The 23,161-nt window shown below is 35.8% G+C and overlaps 4 protein-coding genes across 4 annotated transcripts; 3 read left to right on the top strand and 1 right to left on the bottom strand.

The window, feature by feature from the left end:
- Positions 1-3,940: 3,940 nt before the first annotated feature.
- On the bottom strand, positions 3,941-5,032 carry LOC123673353. The gene has a single exon (XM_045607838.1). The coding sequence runs from the start codon at positions 5,030-5,032 to the stop codon at positions 3,941-3,943; it is 1,092 nt and encodes a 363-aa protein (XP_045463794.1).
- A 401-nt stretch (positions 5,033-5,433) lies between these two features.
- On the top strand, positions 5,434-8,020 carry LOC123672797. The gene is made up of 2 exons (XM_045607087.1): positions 5,434-6,186; positions 6,640-8,020. Exons 1-2 carry the CDS (start codon positions 5,584-5,586, stop codon positions 7,762-7,764), a joined length of 1,728 nt encoding a protein of 575 aa, XP_045463043.1. The 5' UTR covers positions 5,434-5,583; the 3' UTR covers positions 7,765-8,020.
- A 3,886-nt stretch (positions 8,021-11,906) lies between these two features.
- Positions 11,907-15,536, top strand: LOC123673352. The gene is made up of 2 exons (XM_045607837.1): positions 11,907-13,674; positions 13,819-15,536. The coding sequence occupies exons 1-2, from the start codon at positions 11,907-11,909 to the stop codon at positions 15,534-15,536; spliced, it is 3,486 nt and encodes a 1,161-aa protein (XP_045463793.1).
- Positions 15,537-18,359: 2,823 nt separating this feature from the next.
- Positions 18,360-21,865, top strand: LOC123673351. The gene is made up of 3 exons (XM_045607836.1): positions 18,360-19,792; positions 19,985-21,779; positions 21,842-21,865. The coding sequence occupies exons 2-3, from the start codon at positions 20,139-20,141 to the stop codon at positions 21,863-21,865; spliced, it is 1,665 nt and encodes a 554-aa protein (XP_045463792.1). The 5' UTR covers positions 18,360-19,792; positions 19,985-20,138.
- The last annotated feature ends 1,296 nt before the right edge of the window (positions 21,866-23,161 follow it).

Below are 23,161 nucleotides of genomic sequence, written 5' to 3'. Positions count from 1 at the left end.
GTAGACATAGATCGCCAGTACAATGTCGAATTGAAAAGTTCTTTTTGTATTATCATCAGAATACTAGCGAGAAAGTTTTTATACTATCCAAAAACGGAGCCTACTTTGATTGACATGGTCTTGTGTTTCATTTCATGTCATTCACAAGCATCCTTTTAACATGTTCTACCAATAACTGGTTTTCGCATTTACTGTATCGACTTTTCTGTCTGCATTACGCGATTTGAATGGATTTGTGTTAATTTATTGCTCAACGAATCGCAAAAAAGAAAACTAGTTGAAATTCTAAACCCATTGATCCTCTTCACTGTGGAATATTTAGTTTTATTTTTTACGTCATTGAATAGTACACGACTCTTAAGCGATTATAGATATCCATCAGAGGTATTCGCTGCTCTTTTCTGATAGGATCACAACAGGTTGAATTAAATTCTATTTAATATGAATAATTATTTCAGTACCAAATGAACTGAACTATTTCTTTCAGTGAAAATGAGTCCCCACTATTTTGAGAATCTAAGAAATATTAAAAACACAAGACGTAATATTCTCTTTCACTCTTCGATGCATAAAATGACATTAACTAAAAGAAAAACCAAGTATAATTTTTATGAAAAGTTACCCAAAGATGTACTAGATATAGTTGATATTAGGAAATTCAAGAAAGATCTCACAGACTTGATAATAAATATAGAACCTCACTCTGTTTCAGAATTTTTGAATTATTGTGATATAGATTCTAGAATGTAGTTACACTTAGCCGAGCTTCAACTACTGAATAATACAATTACCTGAATGAAGAAAGCTGTAGTGCTACGAACGGTGGCTATCATCAGACAGTCTTCCCGCTGTGACCGCTGAGGCTGCCCTTGGCTTCTGAAGCCCGGACAGTCGTAGAAAAAAGACTCAAAAAAAAAAAAAAAATATATATATATATATATATATATATATATATATATATATATATATATATATATATATATATAATTGAACTTTGTGTGTTCCGGATTGGACCGCGTCTAATATTTTGTCGTGTTCGACGTTTCGGCTCCGATTTTGAAGCCATTCTCAAGAACCGTTGACTTTACGCCGGGGTCTCAATCTGCCTACTCCCCAGGTATCATCAACAAGAGCATTCTCGTAGGTGTGGTTATCTTCCGTCCTTCGAGGCAACTGAATGTTAACCACGAGAGGTCCTGTATTCATAGTAGAAGGAGGTGACCCACGTGATGGAGGTTGCGCAGGAGCCGGTAGCGCAGCTGTTAGGCAGCCTCCAGTCATTGATCGAGTTGTCATCGATCGAGTTGTTATTGATCGAGTTGTTTTCGATCGGTTTGTTGTCGATCGAGTTGTTATCGATTGTGCAGGAACCGATGGTGATGTCACGTGACTTCGAGTCATCGATCGGGTTGTTATCGAACGGGTGGCAACTGGGAGCCTGGTGCGGGTGGTATGAAGCTGAACTGTCGATCGAGTTGTTGTCGGGGGCTGAGTTATCGATCGATGTGTTGCCATGAGACGGGAAATCAAAGGTTTCCAAGTGTTGGGTAATCTTTGACCATCATCCCGTTTGTTGAGACAATTGGGTCGTTTTTCAATCTCGAGTGCTTCACGGATTATCCTATATGTGAGGGTTCTCTCTGCAGAGATGGTCTTACATCCCTCAAAATAACGTTATGTCCTTTTTCAGAGTAGTGTTTAAATAGGGCAGATGTTGGATCTCCTTGGCGTATTGCAAGTTGGTGCTCATATACTCTGTTAGTTATACGTCTGTTGGTTTGTCCTATGTATGTTCTAGGACATGCGGAACATGGTATCTCGTATACTCCTTGAGACTCGTTATCGATCGTATCCTTTGGTGTTCGAAGAAATTTGGAAATTTGGTTATCGGCTGTGAAAACTGTTTTTATATCCTGTTTTCGTAGTATGCGACTGATTTTGTCAGTGACACCTTTGATAAAAGGTAGAAAAGCTTTATGAGGGAAATTTTCTGGAGGATTTTTGGGCTGTTGTGTATGGGTCTGATGTCGGTTGATGGCTTTCTGAACTTGTTGACTGTTGTAGCCATTCTGTTGTAGGGCAGTTTGAAGGATGTTGATTTCTTTTTGAATGTGTAGGTTATCTGTCAGTTTTATGGATCTATAGATTAAGGAGTTCAATACGGAGTTGATTTGAGATGGATGATGGTGTGAATTTGCATTCAGGTAGCGTTCAAATATTTCCTACCGCGAAAACCTATCCGAACATATATATATATATATATATATATATATATATATATATATATATATATATATATCAACAATTTTAATTCCCAATATACAACAATAGTTATAAGTATGATAAGGGGTGTGGGAAAATTGATAAGTGTTATAATTTCACTCTTCTTTATTTCATTTAGTCGACGTTTCGATCCCGATGGGGACCTTCTTCAGGACTCTACAATAGCAATAGAAAACAGTCAAAAACATGGCAATCACAAAACATGTAAAAATAGTACATACCGAAATACAGAGTTGTAAAGATCTTATTTGAACACAAATCAATAGCTCTCAAGAAAGCAATGAACAAGAACATCAACAAATTTAGCGAAAAAAGATCTGATATTTCGTTAGCACAAGAGTAGAAATCAATTATCATATGTAAATAAGGTAAACAGAAAAATCAACAAAATGAGAGGTTGTCAAAAATGTTGTCAACCAGACTTGCCACAGAATACACGCACATGAATCAAATGGAATGAATATTTTCACAAGTTCTACAGTCGGGATAACGTAATAATGAAATCTGTGTTCCGGACTATTTCTGTGAGAGGGGATTGGATTCGGTTCATGGAGTCTTTCAATAATCGCATTTGTTCTGAGTTCGGTGAGAGTGAATTACTGCGACCAAGTGTGATTTAATACTATTCTATGTTTCAATTGTCATGTGCGTGTATTCTGTGGCAAGTCTGGTTGACAACATTTTTGACAACCTCTCATTTTGTTGATTTTACTGTTTACCTTATTTACATATGATAATTGATTTCTACTCTTGTGCTAACGAAATATCAGATCTTTTTTCGCTAAATTTGTTGATGTTCTTGTTCATTGCTTTCTTGAGAGCTATTGATTTGTGTTCAAATAAGATCTTTACAACTCTGTATTTCGGTATGTACTATTTTTACATGTTTTGTGATTGCCATGTTTTTGACTGTTTTCTATTGCTATTGTAGAGTCCTGAAGAAGGTCCCCATCGGGATCGAAACGTCGACTAAATGAAATAAAGAAGAGTGAAATTATAACACTTATCAATTTTCCCACACCCCTTATCATACTTATAACTATATATATATATATATATATATATATATATATATATATATATATATATATATATATATATATATATATATATATATATATATATATATATATATATATATATAATATATATATATATATATATATATATATATATATATATATATATATATATTATGAGTGGCACTATAGATGTCTTTCTGAGGCCTATATATATATAAATATGTATATATATATATATATATATATATATATATATATATATATATATATATATATATATATATATATATATATATATATATATATATATATATATTTGATTAGTTAACAGTCGTACTATAAATGTCTGCAATTTTAAGGGATATCGACTGAAGCGAGGTAGATTTAAATACTCTTTATTTCTTGCCTAGCTTTCGGAAAACTTTGTTTCCATCATCAGGGCCAAAAATGTTGAGGTTATTCCTCAGTAATTACAAATAAACTTGAAAACATTGAGACAACAGTTCACAAGACAAGTAGTCAATTTTTAAAACGCAATAAATTATGCTTCGATAAATCTAACCTTAAAATAATTGATCACAGAGTATACAAATCAGTCCACAGATTATTCTGTCATAATGTTGTTCTTCTCTGACTTATTCATCCAACGGTCCATCATAAAAATTTTTTCGTTCTTTAATGTTAGGGTATGTGAGTAGATAGGTATATACATTACTTAGTTTCTGTACGTCGGTCTTTTTATTTATTGGGTCTTTCTGGTTCCTTATGTTTATCATCTCGAGTATGAGTCTTTTGTTATACTTTTTCTGAGTTGCCACTATCTCTGCACTGTCGAAGTCAATCCTATGTCCTTTCTCTACCGCATGTATGGTTAAAGCACATCGCTGGTTGTTTTTTGTGATGTCACTTTTGTGTAAGGCCAATCTGCTTTTTAGCCACTGGGACGTGTGACCAATATATGTGCACTCACATTCCGCACAATTCATCTTATAGACAACATTTGACCTAAGTAGTGTTGGTGTTTGATCTTTTATTCTGCTGTATAATCTTGAAATGCTTTTTGTATTATACGTTGCTATCTTTATATTTTCCTCCTTGAAACAATTTTTGATCTTACTAGTCAAATCTCTAATATTTGGCAGGGAACCATATTTTGTGTTTTCTGGCATTCTGTTATCATCTCCTTCTGCTGCTTCAGGTGGTTTTGGTTCAGGTTTAGGTTGTTCTGGATTATTATTTGACTCGTACAATAATTTGTTTAGTAATCCTCTCGGATAAGAGTTTTCTTGAAATATCCGGTATAATTTCTTCAGATTCGCATCCACCAAATCTGGGTGACAAATGTTCTTGATCCTGGCTTTCATTTCTTTAACACAATTTATTTTTACTTGTATTGGATGTTCTGACTGATAGTTGATGAACTTATTGGATGCTGAATTCTTTCTGTACCAGTCTAGTTTAATTGTGTTATTTATTCTACATACCTTCGTGTCTAAAAAGGGTACTGTTTTATTTTCATCTTCTCTCTCTATTGTAAATTGTATGTGTGGATCATAGCTGTTGAAAATTTGTTGTATTTCATCTATGCCTGTGTGAGGCAGTGCAAGGATTAGGTCGTCAACAAATTTCTTCAGGAAAATGAGATTGAATGACAGCAACGGTATACATACATCCAGTAGATGGTCCATTACATATTGTGACAAGATCGGGCTAAGCTTCGATCCCATGGCGCAGCCAAATGTTTGCACATAGAATTCATTCTGAAAGCAGAAGTAGTTGTTTTTTAGAATAAACTGTATTATCTCCATGAACAATGACCTAGGAATGTTGCAGTGTTCCTCAATTTTAGTCCACTTTATATCGATTACCTTCAATACCAATTCATTGTAAATATTGCCAAATAAATTTATCACATCGAGTGATGCTAGCTCATATCCTTCTGGAATGAACCTAGTCATTCCAGAAGGATGACATCGCCACAACTTATGGACAAGAAGAGGCAACAAGACTTAAAAGGTGGAGCTCAAATAATATCAAGCTGGCATCTGCCCGAAATAGGAGAATATTCCTGTTGGAGTGTAAGAGAAGAAATCTGGTACCTGATCATATAAATCACAGCATTAAAAGTGTTCAGAAGCTTTTTGAAATTGAAGGAGGGAAAAAACTAAATAAGAAAATCGATAATTTCAACAACAAGTTAACTAGTTCTATCTCACGCTTGGAGGTTAATCATGTAAACTTAAGAATCAGTCATTTAGAAACAGCTAATGAGGATATTATGAGGATGTTAAAGGACATCATGTCACGAGAATTGTTAATGGAGTTTAAGAAAAGACAGAGAATTCTATACAACAAACGATTCCATATAATAAAACTGACAAACATCAAAAAGATTGGAAAACTGGAAGAGATGAATAAGCCAAATTGGAAGAATCAAGAAAAATGGTTTAGGAATCTGTCGTCAATACAGATTCCTAAAGAAATAGAAAATTTTCTATCGTTAGGATCGAAGTTCAGCATGGCTGTACCTGTGGGGGAGATATCGATGGACAATCTCATTGCCGATGTGGAAGATATTATTCAAAAGACAACTGAGAAGAATCAAGACCTATACCGAGCAAAAGTATCCAGCATCATAGCCAGTTATATTCACAAAAATAGGGACATAATGTACCAAACAGACAGACCATATAGAATTGCAAGGGAATTTCTGAAAGCTAATGAAAATCTTATCATCCTTAATAGCGACAAAGGAGCAGTCACTGTGGCCATGGACAGAGAAGACTATACTCAAAAAATGTATACAATAATAAATTCAGAAAGTTTCAAACAAATACCGAGAGATCCTACAACCACATTGCAAAACAAATGCAATGACTATGTAAGTAGACTTTTTAAATCTAACTCTATCAGTAAAGAACAAGCAAAGGCCATGAAATGCTACAACTCAGTTTGTCCAAAAGTTTATGGAAATCCAAAGGTTCATAAATCAGGACACCCACTTCGACCAATAGTTGCTAGCATACAGAGCCCAACATCAAATTTGGCGGAATTTCTGGCGAATATTCTATCGAATGCATATGAAAGAAATAATGAGTACTACATAAAAGACACCTTTGAGTTTTCCAAATGCATGAACAACCTAGTCATTCCAGAAGGATATGAGCTAGCATCACTCGATGTGATAAATTTATTTGGCAATATTTACAATGAATTGGTATTGAAGGTAATCGATATAAAGTGGACTAAAATTGAGGAACACTGCAACATTCCTAGGTCATTGTTCATGGAGATAATACAGTTTATTCTAAAAAACAACTACTTCTGCTTTCAGAATGAATTCTATGTGCAAACATTTGGCTGCGCCATGGGATCGAAGCTTAGCCCGATCTTGTCACAATATGTAATGGACCATCTACTGGATGTATGTATACCGTTGCTGTCATTCAATCTCATTTTCCTGAAGAAATTTGTTGACGACCTAATCCTTGCACTGCCTCACACAGGCATAGATGAAATACAACAAATTTTCAACAGCTATGATCCACACATACAATTTACAATAGAGAGAGAAGATGAAAATAAAACAGTACCCTTTTTAGACACGAAGGTATGTAGAATAAATAACACAATTAAACTAGACTGGTACAGAAAGAATTCAGCATCCAATAAGTTCATCAACTATCAGTCAGAACATCCAATACAAGTAAAAATAAATTGTGTTAAAGAAATGAAAGCCAGGATCAAGAACATTTGTCACCCAGATTTGGTGGATGCGAATCTGAAGAAATTATACCGGATATTTCAAGAAAACTCTTATCCGAGAGGATTACTAAACAAATTATTGTACGAGTCAAATAATAATCCAGAACAACCTAAACCTGAACCAAAACCACCTGAAGCAGCAGAAGGAGATGATAACAGAATGCCAGAAAACACAAAATATGGTTCCCTGCCAAATATTAGAGATTTGACTAGTAAGATCAAAAATTGTTTCAAGGAGGAAAATATAAAGATAGCAACGTATAATACAAAAAGCATTTCAAGATTATACAGCAGAATAAAAGATCAAACACCAACACTACTTAGGTCAAATGTTGTCTATAAGATGAATTGTGCGGAATGTGAGTGCACATATATTGGTCACACGTCCCAGTGGCTAAAAAGCAGATTGGCCTTACACAAAAGTGACATCACAAAAAACAACCAGCGATGTGCTTTAACCATACATGCGGTAGAGAAAGGACATAGGATTGACTTCGACAGTGCAGAGATAGTGGCAACTCAGAAAAAGTATAACAAAAGACTCATACTCGAGATGATAAACATAAGGAACCAGAAAGACCCAATAAATAAAAAGACCGACGTACAGAAACTAAGTAATGTATATACCTATCTACTCACATACCCGAACATTAAAGAACGAAAAAATTTTTATGATGGACCGTTGGATGAATAAGTCAGAGAAGAACAACATTATGACAGAATAATCTGTGGACTGATTTGTATACTCTGTGATCAATTATTTTAAGGTTAGATTTATCGAAGCATAATTTATTGCGTTTTAAAAATTGACTACTTGTCTTGTGAACTGTTGTCTCAATGTTTTCAAGTTTATTTGTAATTACTGAGGAATAACCTCAACATTTTTGGCCCTGATGATGGAAACAAAGTTTTCCGAAAGCTAGGCAAGAAATAAAGAGTATTTAAATCTACCTCGCTTCAGTCGATATCCCTTAAAATTGCAGACATTTATAGTACGACTGTTAACTAATCAAATATATATATATATATATATATATATATATATATATATATATATATATATATATATATATATATATATATAACGAAACCGTTTGATATTTTACAATTCTGTTTTCATCTTCGTGATTGATAATTGAAGGAGTAAAATTGTACAAAATTTCATCCATTTCGGGTGAAATTTTTTTATCGCTGTAGACATGTAAAAAAATTTGTGTTCGATTTTTGAAAAAAATTTTTGTATAGAAATTCCTAGAAAATTGTGTTCATTCACAAACTAAAATTCAATTTGACCACCGGAAAAAAAAATTAGGAACGTTGCAGGTTTTCCGCCATTTTCTAATTCTTTTTTCGGATTTCATCAACTTTTCTGAATAGAGGACCCAAAAATACTGAGATTTGACCAAAAACCATTTCTTTGAGTGTTATATATATATATATATATATATATATATATATATATATATATATATATATATATATATATATATATATATATATAACACTCAAAGAAATGGTTTTTGGTCAAATCTCAGTATTTTTGGGTCCTCTATTCAGAAAAGTTGATGAAATCCGAAAAAAGAATTAGAAAATGGCGGAAAACCTGCAACGTTCCTAATTTTTTTTTCCGGTGGTCAAATTGAATTTTAGTTTGTGAATGAACACAATTTTCTAGGAATTTCTATACAAAAATTTTTTTCAAAAATCGAACACAAATTTTTTTACATGTCTACAGCGATAAAAAAATTTCACCCGAAATGGATGAAATTTTGTACAATTTTACTCCTTCAATTATCAATCACGAAGATGAAAACAGAATTGTAAAATATCAAACGGTTTCGTTACTACAGCCATTCAAATGTTTCGTTCAAACCTCCAAAAAAAATTTAGAATGGCTTCTTAGAGTCAAATTTATTAAATTATTGCTATTTCCAAAAATTCCGGATGCTAAAATGTATTTATACAAAAAAAATTCGGTGAAACTTAGTTGGGAGTCGAACCCTCGATTCCAACGTAAGTATTAATGAAGAAATTAAGACAGTTCTAAGGATATTAATATTCATTGCTAAGAAACGGGAGTTCGTAGCTCATAGAATTCTACTGGTTATTTGAATTTCACTGAATATAATTTCGCAAGAATCGTGACACGATTTTGTTTGGAAACGAAAATGAAATATTCTCTTTTGGAAAAAATTTCATGATTCATGCTTATTATTAAACGAATTATTCAAGGAATAAACCTGAATTTTTTACTAATAATTCTACATTTTATATGCACAAAAAAAACAGATTAGTGGAAAAATCAATTTATGAATCGTTTTCGAAGATGTTTCCATTTTTAAGAATACACATTCTCGCCCTTTTCGCAACACTATCGACCGCTGAACGTATCATTTCGGGGTTTTGCCGGATCTCCTCGGCAGCTGTTTCAATTCGTTGAATAAGTTCTTCCTTTGAGTTTACTGGAGCTCTCTTATCATAAACAAGACTTTTGAGATGTCCCCAGAAATGAAAATCAAGTGGTGTGAGATCCGGCGAACAAGGAGGCCATGCGATAGGTCCTAATCGGCCAATCCATCGGTGTGGGTATTCTTCATCTAGATACCCTCCTACATCACGAGTTGTTTGGGCAGGGCAACCATCATGCTGGTACCGTATGCCCTGAATCTGACTCAGCGGAATATCTTCAAGAAAATCTGGCAGAATCTCCATCAGGAAGTGATAATAGTCTTTTCCAGTCAATGTTTGAGGAAAAATGTATGGTCCAATAATGAATTTATCTTTTATTCCCGCCCAAACATTAACTGAAAACCTCTTCTGGCTATTTTTTGATACCGTTGCTTGCAGATTTTCTCTATGCCATAAAATATTATTTTTTCTGTTGAAGAAATCATCCCTATGAAAGCTTCAACCGTAAATAAAATTTGATGCAGAAAATCCCTATTTCCACGTTCTCATCTCAAAATAAACTGACAGAATTCTTTTCTTCTATGAAAATCACCGTCTTCTAAAGTTTGGCAAAGTTGGAAATGGAACGGATGGAAGCTGGAGCCTTTTGAGTACTCTCTAAACAGTAATTTTACTTTTATTCACTGAAGGGTGGTTCGAAAGAGTTCTTGTTGGAATCATTGGGTTATCTTCTACTAAATTAAGGATGCGATCATCGTTTGTTCTTATTGTTTTCTTCTTTTTCCGGCGCAAACTTCCTTCTTCACGTAATTTGCGTACTGTTTCTAAAAAGTTTTGAAGTTTGGCAAATTTCTGCTTGAAAATCTGCGGGAGTAAATTTCCCTTGCTTTTCTGCCTGAGCAATTCGCTTCATAATAAGCGTGCACAATATCATTTTTTTCCAAAAGAGAATATTTCATTTTCGTTCCAAACAAATTCGTGTCACGATACTTGCGAAATTATATTCAGTGACATTCAAATTACCAGTAGAATTCTATGAGCTACGAAATTCCGTTGCTTAGCAACGAATATTAATATCCTTAGAACTGTCTTAATTTCTTCATTAATACTTACGTTGGAATCGAGGGTTCGACTCCCAACTAAGTTTTACCGAATTGTTTTTGTATAAATACATTTTAGCATCCGCAATTTTTGGAAATAGCAATAATTTAATAATTTTGACTGTAAGAAGCCATTCTAAATTTTTTTTGGAGGTTTGAACGAAACATTTGAATGGCTGTAGTAACGAAACCGTTTGATATTTTAGAATTCTGTTTTTATATTCGTGATAGATAATTAAAGGAGTAAAATTGTACAAAATTTCATCCATTTGTGTTCGATTTTTGAAAAAAATATTTGCACAGAAATTCTTAGAAAATTGTGTTCATTAAGAAACTAAAATTCAATTTGACCACCGGAAAAAAAAATTAGGAACGTTGCAGGTTTTCCGCCATTTTGTAATTTTTTTTCGGATTTCATAAACTTTTCTGAATAGAGGACCCAAAAATACTGAGATTTGACCAAAAACCGTTTCTTTGAGTGTTATACAAAACTGACCACACCCATAAGAATCTTGCTCAAAATTGACGTTTAACACCCTGTATCTCGCTTATGCGTCGAAAACGGGATATATTGTATAAGGCTAAAATAATTCTCCCGATGTCCTCTACACGAATATATATGTTTGTCCAGTTTATGATCAAACATCCTGTATATATATATCAACAATTTTAATTCCCAATATACAACAATAGTTATTAGTTTGATAAGGGGTGTGGGAGAATTGATAAGTGTTATAATTGTTCACGCCAGCCGCTAGTCAATCCTGGCAACCAGGGACTTCGGGCGAACCCTTACGAAATCGGGTACGACCGGGTGACGCCAAAGCGGCCATCTTTTCATAACGACCACCAGCGGCCCATCCCCAGTGAAAGATAAGAAGCAAGCAACGACAGTCACATTGTAATTTATAACTGTATTTCTTACGCTAAGATTTCAGTTTTTGATTATTGTTTTACAATAAAGTTTTCAGTAGTTTATACGTATTTTTCTTCATCAATGAGCAAGGATCACACCCAATCAAAATCCACGTGAACATAATTTGGTCAAACTTCGAGACGGATTTAAGCAGAGCACCGAACAAAGGAATTTCAAGCAGAGCATCGAACAAAGGATTCAAGCAGAGCATCGTACAAAGAAGTTTCAAGTAAACAGGGAGTCTACAAAAGTATCAGAGTGAGTCCTATATTCCTTTCCATATCACCTTATTTCTTATCATTGCATCAGAACAATTTAATATCGTTTTATCTTTCCGATCATCATTTATTATATTCGAGCTATTTGATAGTGCAGTTTTCATAGTAGTTTCGTTTATTCCTTCACATAATCATGTCGAATGCCGAAGAATCAGTGGCAGCCGATGGATTAAGAGCTCTCGTTGCGAGACGTGGTAAGATAAAAGGGCAAATTACAAGATTCACTTCATTTCTAAGTAGAGCAAATTCCGCAGTACCTGAATTACAGGATAGATTAGAGAAAATTGAATGCGTTTGGACGGAATTTGACGACGTCCAAACTAAGATCGAGTTCATTGACGATTCTGAAAAACAAGAAGAACATAGGGCTGAATTTGAGGATACGTATTTCGAAGTCGTATCTCGCGCTAAGGGCATTTTAGCTGATGCAGCGACCTTGCACAATTCTCGAATGCAGTGTAGTTCGGGCAATTCTGCTTTCAACGCTGTACACTCTTCAGGTGTACAGCTACCCTCCATTAACTTACCAAAATTTGATGGAAGGTACGACAAATGGATGGCCTTCAAGGATGCTTTTGACGCTTTAATTGATAAAAATAAAACTTTAGCAAACGTACAAAAGTTCTTTTATCTTAAATTATCGGTCACAGGAGTTGCCTCAGAGGTGATAGCAGATTTAGAGGCCACGGATAGTAATTATAATGTTGCATGGAAACTTTTACAAGACAGGTTTGAGAACAGAAAGTTGATTTGTCATACTCATGTTAGAGCAATTTTTGAATTACCAACCATTTCAAAGGAAGCATCTTCCAATTTACAAAGATTGGTAGATGACTTTCAGAAGAATATCAGAGCATTGAATAACTTAGGTGAACCTACTGATCAGTGGAGTACTTTATTGGTATATCTTGTATCATCTAAATTAGATATAAACACGCAAAAAGAATGGAATAGAGAATCATCCAAACTTACTCAGCCAACAATTAAAGAACTCATGCAATTTCTTACGGAAAGGTGTCATTTTCTAGAATCAATTGAGTCAAATAGAAAAACTTCGGTCAGGCCACAAGAAAAAACATTAGCGCATTTTTCCCAAAACCTTTCATGCTTTCTTTGCAAGGGTGCACATTATTTATACACTTGTAAAAAATTCCTTGATTTGTCAGAAAAATCTCGCTACAATGAAGCCGCAAAATTAGGATTATGCATTAATTGCCTAAGAAAGGGTCATAAATTGTCAGATTGCAAGTCAAGCGGTTGTAGAAAGTGCAATAAAAAACACAATTCGCTACTTCATTTCGAGAAAACCGAAAATTCAAACACTTATGTTGCTAATGGCACCACTGAACAAGCTAGCTTGAACATGTTATCATCCGTGGCACCTTCGTCACGATTACAGGGTGCAACAACCGAATCAGTCTCAATTGCGATGCATTCGGAATCGAGACAAGTGGGAAAAGAACCATACGTTCTTTTGTCTACAGCGATTGTCAATGTTATTGGCAATAGCGGAAACTTTGAAAACGCTAGAGTCATTTTAGATGCAGGCTCACAGAGCAACTTTATGACGAGAGAACTATGCTCGAGATTGAATTTACCTGTAAGGAAAGTTGATATAAAGGTCATTGGTTTAAATAGTGCTACATCTAATGCATGCCTGAGAACAACAGCCACAATAAAATCTTCAACAAGTAATTTTTCAGTAAAATTATCATTTTTAGTAGTTAACAAAATCACGGAATGTATTCCCACGGTCTCATTTGATGCCAGTAAATTAGAAATTCCTGAATCGGTAACATTAGCCGATCCTACCTTCAATGTTTCAAATCAGATAGACGTATTAATTGGTGCGGAAATATATCATGATTTATTAGAAATAGGAAGAATAAAGTTGGGTACTGGTAAGCCTACCCTGGTGAAGTCGAGGCTAGGGTGGATTTTGTCAGGTCCGATTTTATTTCATGATCCGAAACAGACAAGGCATTGTAACTTGTCTTCTAATCAAGCTGTTTAGAACATACTAGAACAATTTTGGCATATTGAAGACGTGGAAATTCCATCAGTTCGTAAGGAATCTGAATGTGAACGCATATTCAGGGAAACTTTAAACACAAACGAATCAGGCCGATATGTAGTTCAGCTTCCTATGGTAAATTCAGGTCTGAGGTTGGGCAATTCATTGGACACGGCGATTTCCCGATTTTATGCGTTGGAAAGAGAATTGAACAGAGACCCAGAATTGCATAGGAGATATCACGATTTCATGACAGAGTACCAATCGTTGGGACATATGTCTGAGTTGACTGAATCACAAATTGGGGATCAAATTGAACAGATGATATTTTATATGCCACATCATGGTGTCCTAAAGGAGGACAGTATTACGACGAAATTGAGGGTTGTTTTCGATGCCAGCGCGAAAAGTGGTAATGGAGTATCTCTGAACAACGTGTTATTAGCAGGTCCATGTATACAGGAAGATATATTCAGCATTCTTCTCAGATTCAGAAAACATAATTTTGTCATGATCGCTGATATCGAGAAAATGTATCGGATGATCGAGGTCTGTGAATCGCAAAAGGACCTTCAGCGTATAGTTTGGCGATTTAATTCCAGCCAACCGATTTCCCATTACCGTCTCAATACACTAACGTATGGCACAAGTCCTGCTAGTTTCATTGCTACCAGATGCCTACATGAATGCGCTTTCGAAAAACGCGAATCTTTTCCGGAGTCCGCAGAGGTTGTCCTCTCAGACTTCTATGTCGATGATTTGATCACCGGAGCCAATACAGTCCACGAATCAATCACATTGAAACACGAAATTTCAAGCATGTTGAGTGCACATGGGTTCAATTTGAGAAAATGGGCTAGTAACGACATGTCCATACTTGAAAGCGATCGTGAGGAAAATCAAGGATCTGAACATTTTATTGCGAAGGATGCCAGCCATAAAACCTTAGGCGTTCAATGGCAGTCTGATTCAGATACCTTGCATTATAAGATCAATTTAAAATGTAACAAGAACGTCAATAAACGAACAATTTTATCCACCATAGCTCAAATTTTTGATCCTATGGGGTTAGTTGGACCAGTATCAATAAAGGCGAAAATAATTTTACAGGAGTTGTGGCATTCAAATATTGGATGGGATGATCCTGTACCACCAATCTTAGAATCGAAGTTTAAATCTTTCAGGGATCATCTAGCGGACTTGGGTCAGTGTTACGTTCCTAGACAAGCTGTTCTTCGCAATTGCATATCAATAAGCATGCATTCATTCTGTGACGCATCTCAGAAAGCCTATGGGGCGTGCATTTATTTGTTGTCAGAGGACGAGTTGGGAAATCGGGGGTGCAGATTACTTTGCGCAAAATCGAGAGTCGCGCCGCTCAAGGTTTTAACTTTACCTCGTTTGGAGCTCAGTGGAGCCCTTTTGCTCGCGCGACTAGTTAGTAAGGCAGTAGATGCCTTGAAAATTGAATTGAACTCCAAATTCTATTGGACTGATTCCAGCATAGTATTACACTGGATTCGATCAGAGTCTACCAATTGGCAGACTTTTGTTGCTAATCGCGTCGCGGAAATCCAACAACTTACTGATCGTGAAGGTTGGAGACACGTAAAAGGTGAGGATAATCCTGCAGATGTGATTTCCAGGGGTTTGGATCCAGATAATTTGAAAACTTGCGACCTGTGGTGGTCTGGACCAACTTGGCTAGTTGAAGATCAATATTATTGGCCTAAATTGATTATTACCTGATTGAGACCTGATTCTTTACCCGAAAGAAAGAAATTGCCTGAGTTACAAGTATGTTCTCTATCGCATATAGATGATCACTTCGACTTGATCAAAAAATACTCATCAATGTCCAAATTGATTAATATTGTGGCGTATATATTAAGATTTGCGTTCAATTGCAGAAATAAAGCTAGATCTCAAACAGATAAATTGAATGTAGAAGAATTAGATCAGTCCTTGACTGTAATAGTTAAAATGGTTCAACTTCACGCGTTCTCGGATGAACTAAATGCTCTTAAGGGTAGCAAACCTCTTAAGGCGTCCAGTAGCATTCTTGCAATGAATCCATTCATAGACGACCAGGGTATTCTCAGAGTGGAAAGTAGAATTGCTAGAGCTACATTGGCATATGATACCAAATTTCCGATTTTATTGCCACATAATCATCATTTCACCAACATACTGATCATTTATGAACATAAACGCCACTTACACGCTGGAGTACAAACTACTCTTACGGCAATCAGGCAACGGTTTTGGATCATTAAAGGAAAGTCAACTGTCAAAAAGATCTTGAATAAATGTGTCACATGCTTTCGATTCAAGCCAAAATTTATAACGCAACAGATGGCAGAATTGCCAGCGAGTAGGGTGACACCCTGCAGACCAGGGTGGCACTGATTTCGCAGGACCATTTTTAATTAAGGATGGAAGACTGAGAAATCGGAGGCTAGTTAAGGCATACATATGTATCTTTGTCTGTTTTTCCACAAAGGCGGTACATATAGAGTTAGTGGGCGATCTCACAACAGAGAGTTTCTTAAACGCATTCAAGCGGTTTGTATCCAGACGAGGATTGTGCACGGACATTTATTCGGATAACGGCACTAACTTTGTTGGTGCCAATAATGAGTTGAAGGAGATATATGCCCTTTTTTCTGAGGCTCCTCACAATGAGCAGATAAATAAATATTTTTTAGAAAATCACGTAAGGTGGCACTTTGCACCAGCACGATCACCACATTTTGGTGGTCTTTATGAAGCGGCGGTGAAGTCTGCGAAATTTCACTTAGCTCGAGTAGTCGGTAACGTCAGTTTGACTTATGAAGAATTAAGTACTGTTCTGATGCAGATAGAAGCCGTCCTGAATTCACGACCTCTTATCCCAATTTCCTCTGAACCTACCGACCTTGTTGCCCTCACCCCAGCTCACTTTCTGATCGGCGATGCTTTAACAAGCATCCCTCAGGTCGATGTCACCGCAATCCAAATGAATAAACTCACCAAATATAAGATGTTGCAGCAAATGTTACAGCACTTCTGGGCACGTTGGAAGAAGGAGTATCTAACAACTCTACACCAACGTACCAAATGGAAAGGGAAGACTGCAGCAAATGAACAACTCCTTATGGGTAGAATGGTGCTGATTAAGGACGAGAAGACCCCGCCCCTTAAATGGCCATTAGGACGTATAATTGAGGTTTTTCCAGGGCAAGATGGTCAGATCCGAGTTGCATCAGTACGAACTATGAATGGAGAATATCGAAGATCTGTGACCAAGATTTGCCCGTTACCAATCGATTTCGAAAGTCAAGACTTTCAAGGGGGCCGGAATGTTCACGCCAGCCGCTAGTCAATCCTGGCAACCAGGGACTTCGGGCGAACCCTTACGAAATCGGGTACGACCGGGTGACGCCAAAGCGGCCATCTTTTCATAACGACCACCAGCGGCCCATCCCCAGTGAAAGATAAGAAGCAAGCAACGACAGTCACATTGTAATTTATAACTGTATTTCTTACGCTAAGATTTCAGTTTTTGATTATTGTTTTACAATAAAGTTTTCAGTAGTTTATACGTATTTTTCTTTATCAATGAGCAAGGATCACACCCAATCAAAATCCACGTGAACAATAATGTCACTCTTCTTTATTTCATTTAGTCGACGTTTCGCTCCCGATGGGGACCTTCTTCAGGACTCTACAATAGCAATAGAAAACTGTCAAAACATGGCAATCACAAAACATGTAAAAATAGTACGTACCAATGTGATTTAATGCTATTCTATGTTTCATCTGTCATGTGCGTGTATTCTGTGGCAAGTCTGGTTGACAACATTTTCTACAACCTCTCATTTTGTTTATTATTCTGTTTACCTTATTTACATATTAAAATTGATTTCTACTCCTTTGCTGACGAAGTATCAGATCTTTTTTCGCTAAATTTGTTGATGTTTTTGTTCATTGCTTTCTTGAGAGTTATAGATTTGTGTTCAAATAAGATCTTTACAACTCTGTATTTCGGTACGTACTATTTTTACATGTTTGGTGATTGCCATGTTTTGACTGTTTTCTATTGCTATTGTAGAGTCCTGAAGAAGGTCCCCATCGGGATCGAAACGTCGACTAAATGAAATAAAGAAGAGTGACATTATAACACTATAACACTTATCAATTTTCCCACACCCCTCATCAAACTTATAACTATATGAATATATATATACATATATATATATATATATATATATATATATATATATATATATATATATATATATATATATATATATATATATATATATATATATATATATATATATATATATTGTTAGAGTATTACTTCATCTGAACAAATTCCGAGAGAGGCAACCAACATTACTCGCTACCTATTCTTGTTACTTCATCTCACGACCGTAGCGCTGCTAGCGCTCAAGCGAGTTACGAGGCCATCGAGAGGAAGAACAAGAAAGACCTTCAATGATCGAGAGCAAATGTCAGCGATATAACCTGAGTTAGCAAGTCCTTCAAAACTTCTCTTCTGTACAGAGCTTGCTTAGAGACTACTAATAAACGATTAATATCAACAACTGTGTATTAGTATCTTATATACCTTAAATATATTCCAATAGGTTATAGGCTCAGTGCACGCTTTAAACTGCGCAACGAGGTAAACAACTGTTCTGTACACACGAGATAAATATTGAGGTGAGTTGAATTTCAACAAAATTACAATACAAGATATTTTATTTAGTTCAGTGAATGGAAATGAATTATTTCATATTCATTCCTGAAATAGAGAATTCCTGTTATACAGTATATATTGTATTTGGAAATAATGTGTTTACCTTTCTATTAGAGAAATGAGATATTTTACTATACACATGATTTATAGATTTAGATTCAGAGGTTGAACTTTAGTTTTACTATAGTGATTTTGCTAACATACTGTCTGTTTTAGATTTGAAGATTCTACATACCTACAGCACCTAGAGGTTTGGTAATGTAAAATTGGATGTTTCACATTCCACATACATAAGCCAGAGATGTAGATATTTTGAAAGTATATATATTCATAATGCCTGATAAAATTTTGGGGAACTATTTATTTCACTAAACTACAAAAACTGCAGTATGGTAAGATTAGTGATAATCAATATTTCAGGGCTTCTCTCATACAATGCTTGCTGTGCTGTGTTGTTTGTTTGTAAGCTAGGGTTATTATAGAATTCAAGTATTCACCCCGTATCTGTACAATGGCCATACCTAACTCAACAGGTATTCATTGCAGTGCGTGATACCGCTTTTTGTAGTAAGGTGTATATATATGAGGTGGTGATATTTTGAAAACTTCATAGCCTGTTTCGAATTGTATTAGATTGCTGTGCGTCTGAGACAATTCAGAAGCACGAAACATAATTTTATATCCTATACCTGGTAGTAGAAAATATTAGATGTACTAAGAGAGCATATAATTCACAAAAATTGCTTGAAATACATGATATAAATATTTTTGTTTCATAAAACCTGAAATAGATGGCAGCCAAAGAAAATCAAGGAAACCCATTGGTGGAGTATGATAGTGATTCAGATTCCAGCACTTCCATAAGTGCAGAACACAGAGGGTTCATACATAACGAGGAAAGAGAGAATTGGCAGAACCAACGTAAGTTTCTTCTGAGATTAATAGTTGCCATTTACTTGATTTTACTTGATTAGAGCAGTATCAATGAGTGATACTTAAGAGACTAAATGAAATATTTTAGAGAATTGACCCCTTTTGAGATATTAGAGATTTGAGAGAGGAGAAATTGTCGACAATAGAGAGAGTAGAGTTATGAGAATATAAGAGTATTAGAAAACCCAGGTATATAAAAATTAATTCATGTTACAGAGGTAACTAGTGTTATGAGAATAATTTTTATTAAATTTTAGAGATTTAGAGTTGTGAGAATATTTTTTTAGAGGTTAATTTTAGAGATGTAGAGTGTGAGAGAACCCAGGTTTATAAAACAAAAAAAGTAGAGTTATGAGAATATAAGAGTATTAGAAAACCCAGGTATATAAAAATTAATTCATGTTACAGAGGTAACTAGTGTTATGAGAATAATTTTTATTAAATTTTAGAGATTTAGAGTTGTGAGAATATTTTTTTAGAGGTTAATTTTAGAGATGTAGAGTGTGAGAGAACCCAGGTTTATAAAACAAATCCATGTTACAGAGGGATCCGAAAATGTAGGACAAAACAATGAAATTAACCTAGTAGAAAATATAACAATTCAAGCTGCTGGAGAACGGCTGAGATTGTTAGAGAATAGGACTAAAGAGGTGGCCAAGAGGAATAAAGTGATGGCTGATCAATTACTAGAGTCCTCCATTATATTGAAGGAAGTGATGAACAGTGCTAGACAAATGGTACAGGCTCTAACACAGCTATCACAAAACAATCTGGAAGCAGAGAAAACCCGTCTCAAAATTATCGAAGAAAAGAACAGGAACCTTGTTCAAGCGGAAGCTCAAGCCCCAAAAAGAAAAACCACGGAAGACAATGGGACCGCGGCAAAAAGGGCAAAAACTTCTGTGGACAACAGCTCAAACCAGGAAGAAGGATCGAGAGACTTGTCGGAGCAAGAGCTGCTTAGCAACAAGATGAGTATTAAGAGGGAATATAAGCTCAAGAAAAATGCAAATTTTGAGATCTGGATCGACAGTCTGAGATCCGAGCTTTTGACAAATGATTTGTTGGATGTCATAGAGCCAAGTACGAGTGACCACACTTGGTCAGAGGCAAACAAATCTAAAAGAAGCAATTGGGTACGAGATATAATCATCAACAGGATTGACGAGAACTACCATAAGAAAATTCTCAATATCCGAGATCCTGTTGAGATAATTAAAATTTTGAGGTCCTCCAGGAAGTGCGAATCGAATGTGACGCACACTTCAGTAAGATCTCGCTTGTACTCCATCAAAATGGAGAGACACGAAACAGTAGATGATTTCTGCGAAAGATTTGACTCAATAGTGATAGAATATGAAGCGTGCGAGGATGTGATCGAGCTCACCGCCCAAGAGATGAGATCTGCTTTTTACCAGGCTGTATCACCAGTCACACCCGAACTAAGAAATGCAGATCTGATCCGGAGACAGACCTCAAATCAAGAAATGACCCTAGATGAGATCAAGACTTTCATCTCTCGATTAGAGGCTGAGAAGAGGTCTGAGATTAAAAAGGAGATCCCAACAATTCAACGGGTACAAAAATTGAAATGCTTCCGCTGCAACGAAGAGGGACACTGGTCAACAGAGTGCAATCTGAGGCAACAAAATAAATGGTACTGCTTCGGCTGTGGGGAAATCAAGAGCCATAAGAAGGAGGATTGCCCTAACAACAGTAATACGAACAAGACTAGGCCTGTTAAATTCAGAGGATCGAGTAGAGGCAGGTTAATCAAGTCAAGCTTCAACACGAAGACGAGGACTACGAGACAGGGCCACATAGGCCAGAGGAGAATGAGAGGAAACGGAAGACTCGTCAAAGATGTTCATGTCAAGGCAAGAAGGGTTGGAAGTATAGAGTCGAGAGAACCCAAAAACAAAACAGGTAAGCTCAGTCGAACCATTACCTTCATTGCAGATTCTGGAGCAACACACCATATCGTAAATGATAGTCTGATTTTGAGAAATTTTGAGAGATGTCAAAATACGAGTATAAAGAGTGCTAATAAAAAGGAGATAGCAGATATTGTAATCGATGGTAAAGGTGAGTTAATCTTGGATTCAGATTTTAGAGGTGAGAAAACGATGAAATTGCAAAATGTATTTGCAGCCAAAGATGTTTCTGAGAATTTGCTTTCCTTACGTAAACTTGCAGACTCTGGGTTCAAGATTTACCTAGATAACAAAGTTCTTAGAGTTTACAACAAGGTTAATAATGAGATTGTTTTAGAGGGACAGTATGAAAAACCGAACTGGATTCTAAACTTCAAAGTGAGAAAGCAGACTTCCGATGAAACTGAAACTGAAAATCAGTACGAAGTTTATTGTTGCAGAGCAACGATAAGCGAAGAAGATGAGATGAGCTTGCAATCGCAGACACATTCCAATAACCAGTTATTAGGTTCGGAGGGAGAACCGGAATCTGCGATTGGGAGGGAGAAAGAGAATAATCTCATCTCTTCACCTAAAAAGAAACTTCTACAAGTGTCAACTGACGAAACAGACGAAATGAAATCTGAGCAACAAGAGAAAAATTGGGACTGCAGTCATATCAGTAGAAATGTAATTAAGATCGATGACTTGGAATCACTGCAAAACTTAGAGGAATTATGTATCGTAAGTCCATTAGACAATAACTCATATAATTCAGGAAAAATTAACGAAGCAATGTTATGGCATTGTAGACTTGGACATGCTTCACTTAACTATCTTAAGAAAATGCAGAAGTTAAATGACAAACTTAAGAAAGTCATATTTGACGAATCTATTTTAGAATGTGAAGTATGTATAATGTCAAAAATGGAGAAACTACCGTTTAAAGAAACTAGAATGAGAGCTGAGAGACAACTCCAGCTGATACACACTGACACGATGGGACCTATCAAACCACCATCTCATCCAGGTCAGAAAAGATACATTAACGTCTACATAGACGATTATTCGAGACTTGCTAAAGCAAGTCGGCTGAAGCATTAGAAAAATTCCTAATATCAACAAGAAACTTGTTGGGGAAAAATGAGAAGGTGTGTTACATCAGGTCAGATCAAGGAACAGAATTTACCGGAAAGAAATTCCTAGAATTACTAAGTAGAGAAAATATAGAGAACGAGTTTGCAGCACCATATACGCCTGAACACAACGGAGTAGCAGAAAGGTTTAACTCTACAATCCAAAAGAAGGTTCGTGCATACATGTTTGATTCCGGACTACCTAAGAGTATGTGGGAGCTTGCTGTTGATGCATCTATACATGCGTACAACAGAACACCACACAAGTCTATCGGATATGAAACACCATTGACAAAGTTTGTACCAAATGCAAAATGCCACTTTGATCAAATCAAGAGATTTGGATGTATTGCATACGTAAAAATTCCAAAACCCAGCTTGAAATTTGGAGAACGTGCCCTGAAAGCTGTCTTAGTGGGTTACACCGCTACAGGATACTTGATGTGGCATCCAAGCTCCGGAAAGTTCTTCGAATCTCGACATGTGAGATGTAACGAGAAACTTGTCTACAAAGATGTTTATAAAAATAAACAACTCGAAGACACAAGAGCAAAATTAGAGACCCAGGAAAATATAATAGACTGGGATTGGATGAAAAACATTGAAGAGACCAATGAGGAACAACAAGAAGTAGAGATGGCCGAA

Source organism: Harmonia axyridis, chromosome 2 (assembly GCF_914767665.1).
Source record: "Harmonia axyridis chromosome 2, icHarAxyr1.1, whole genome shotgun sequence".
Lineage (NCBI taxonomy): Eukaryota > Metazoa > Arthropoda > Insecta > Coleoptera > Coccinellidae > Harmonia > Harmonia axyridis.
The sequence above is the reverse complement of the archived record's forward strand: the minus strand, read 5'-3'. Positions and strand labels throughout refer to the sequence as shown.

Excerpts from the sequence above, each read along its gene's own strand:
- LOC123673353 (XM_045607838.1), bottom strand. The coding sequence starts at position 5,032 with ATGGGATCGAAGCTTAGCCCGATCTTGTCACAATATGTAATGGACCAT.
- LOC123672797 (XM_045607087.1), top strand. The coding sequence starts at position 5,584 with ATGAGGATGTTAAAGGACATCATGTCACGAGAATTGTTAATGGAGTTT. Across the intron at positions 6,187-6,639 it reads AAAACAAATGCAATGACTAT|AATGAATTCTATGTGCAAAC; the intron begins GTAAGTAGACTT and ends TTCTGCTTTCAG.
- LOC123673352 (XM_045607837.1), top strand. The coding sequence starts at position 11,907 with ATGTCGAATGCCGAAGAATCAGTGGCAGCCGATGGATTAAGAGCTCTC. Across the intron at positions 13,675-13,818 it reads AAGAATAAAGTTGGGTACTG|ACGTGGAAATTCCATCAGTT; the intron begins GTAAGCCTACCC and ends GGCATATTGAAG.
- LOC123673351 (XM_045607836.1), top strand. The coding sequence starts at position 20,139 with ATGGCTGATCAATTACTAGAGTCCTCCATTATATTGAAGGAAGTGATG. Across the intron at positions 21,780-21,841 it reads ACTGGATTCTAAACTTCAAA|AGCAACGATAAGCGAAGAAG; the intron begins GTGAGAAAGCAG and ends TTATTGTTGCAG.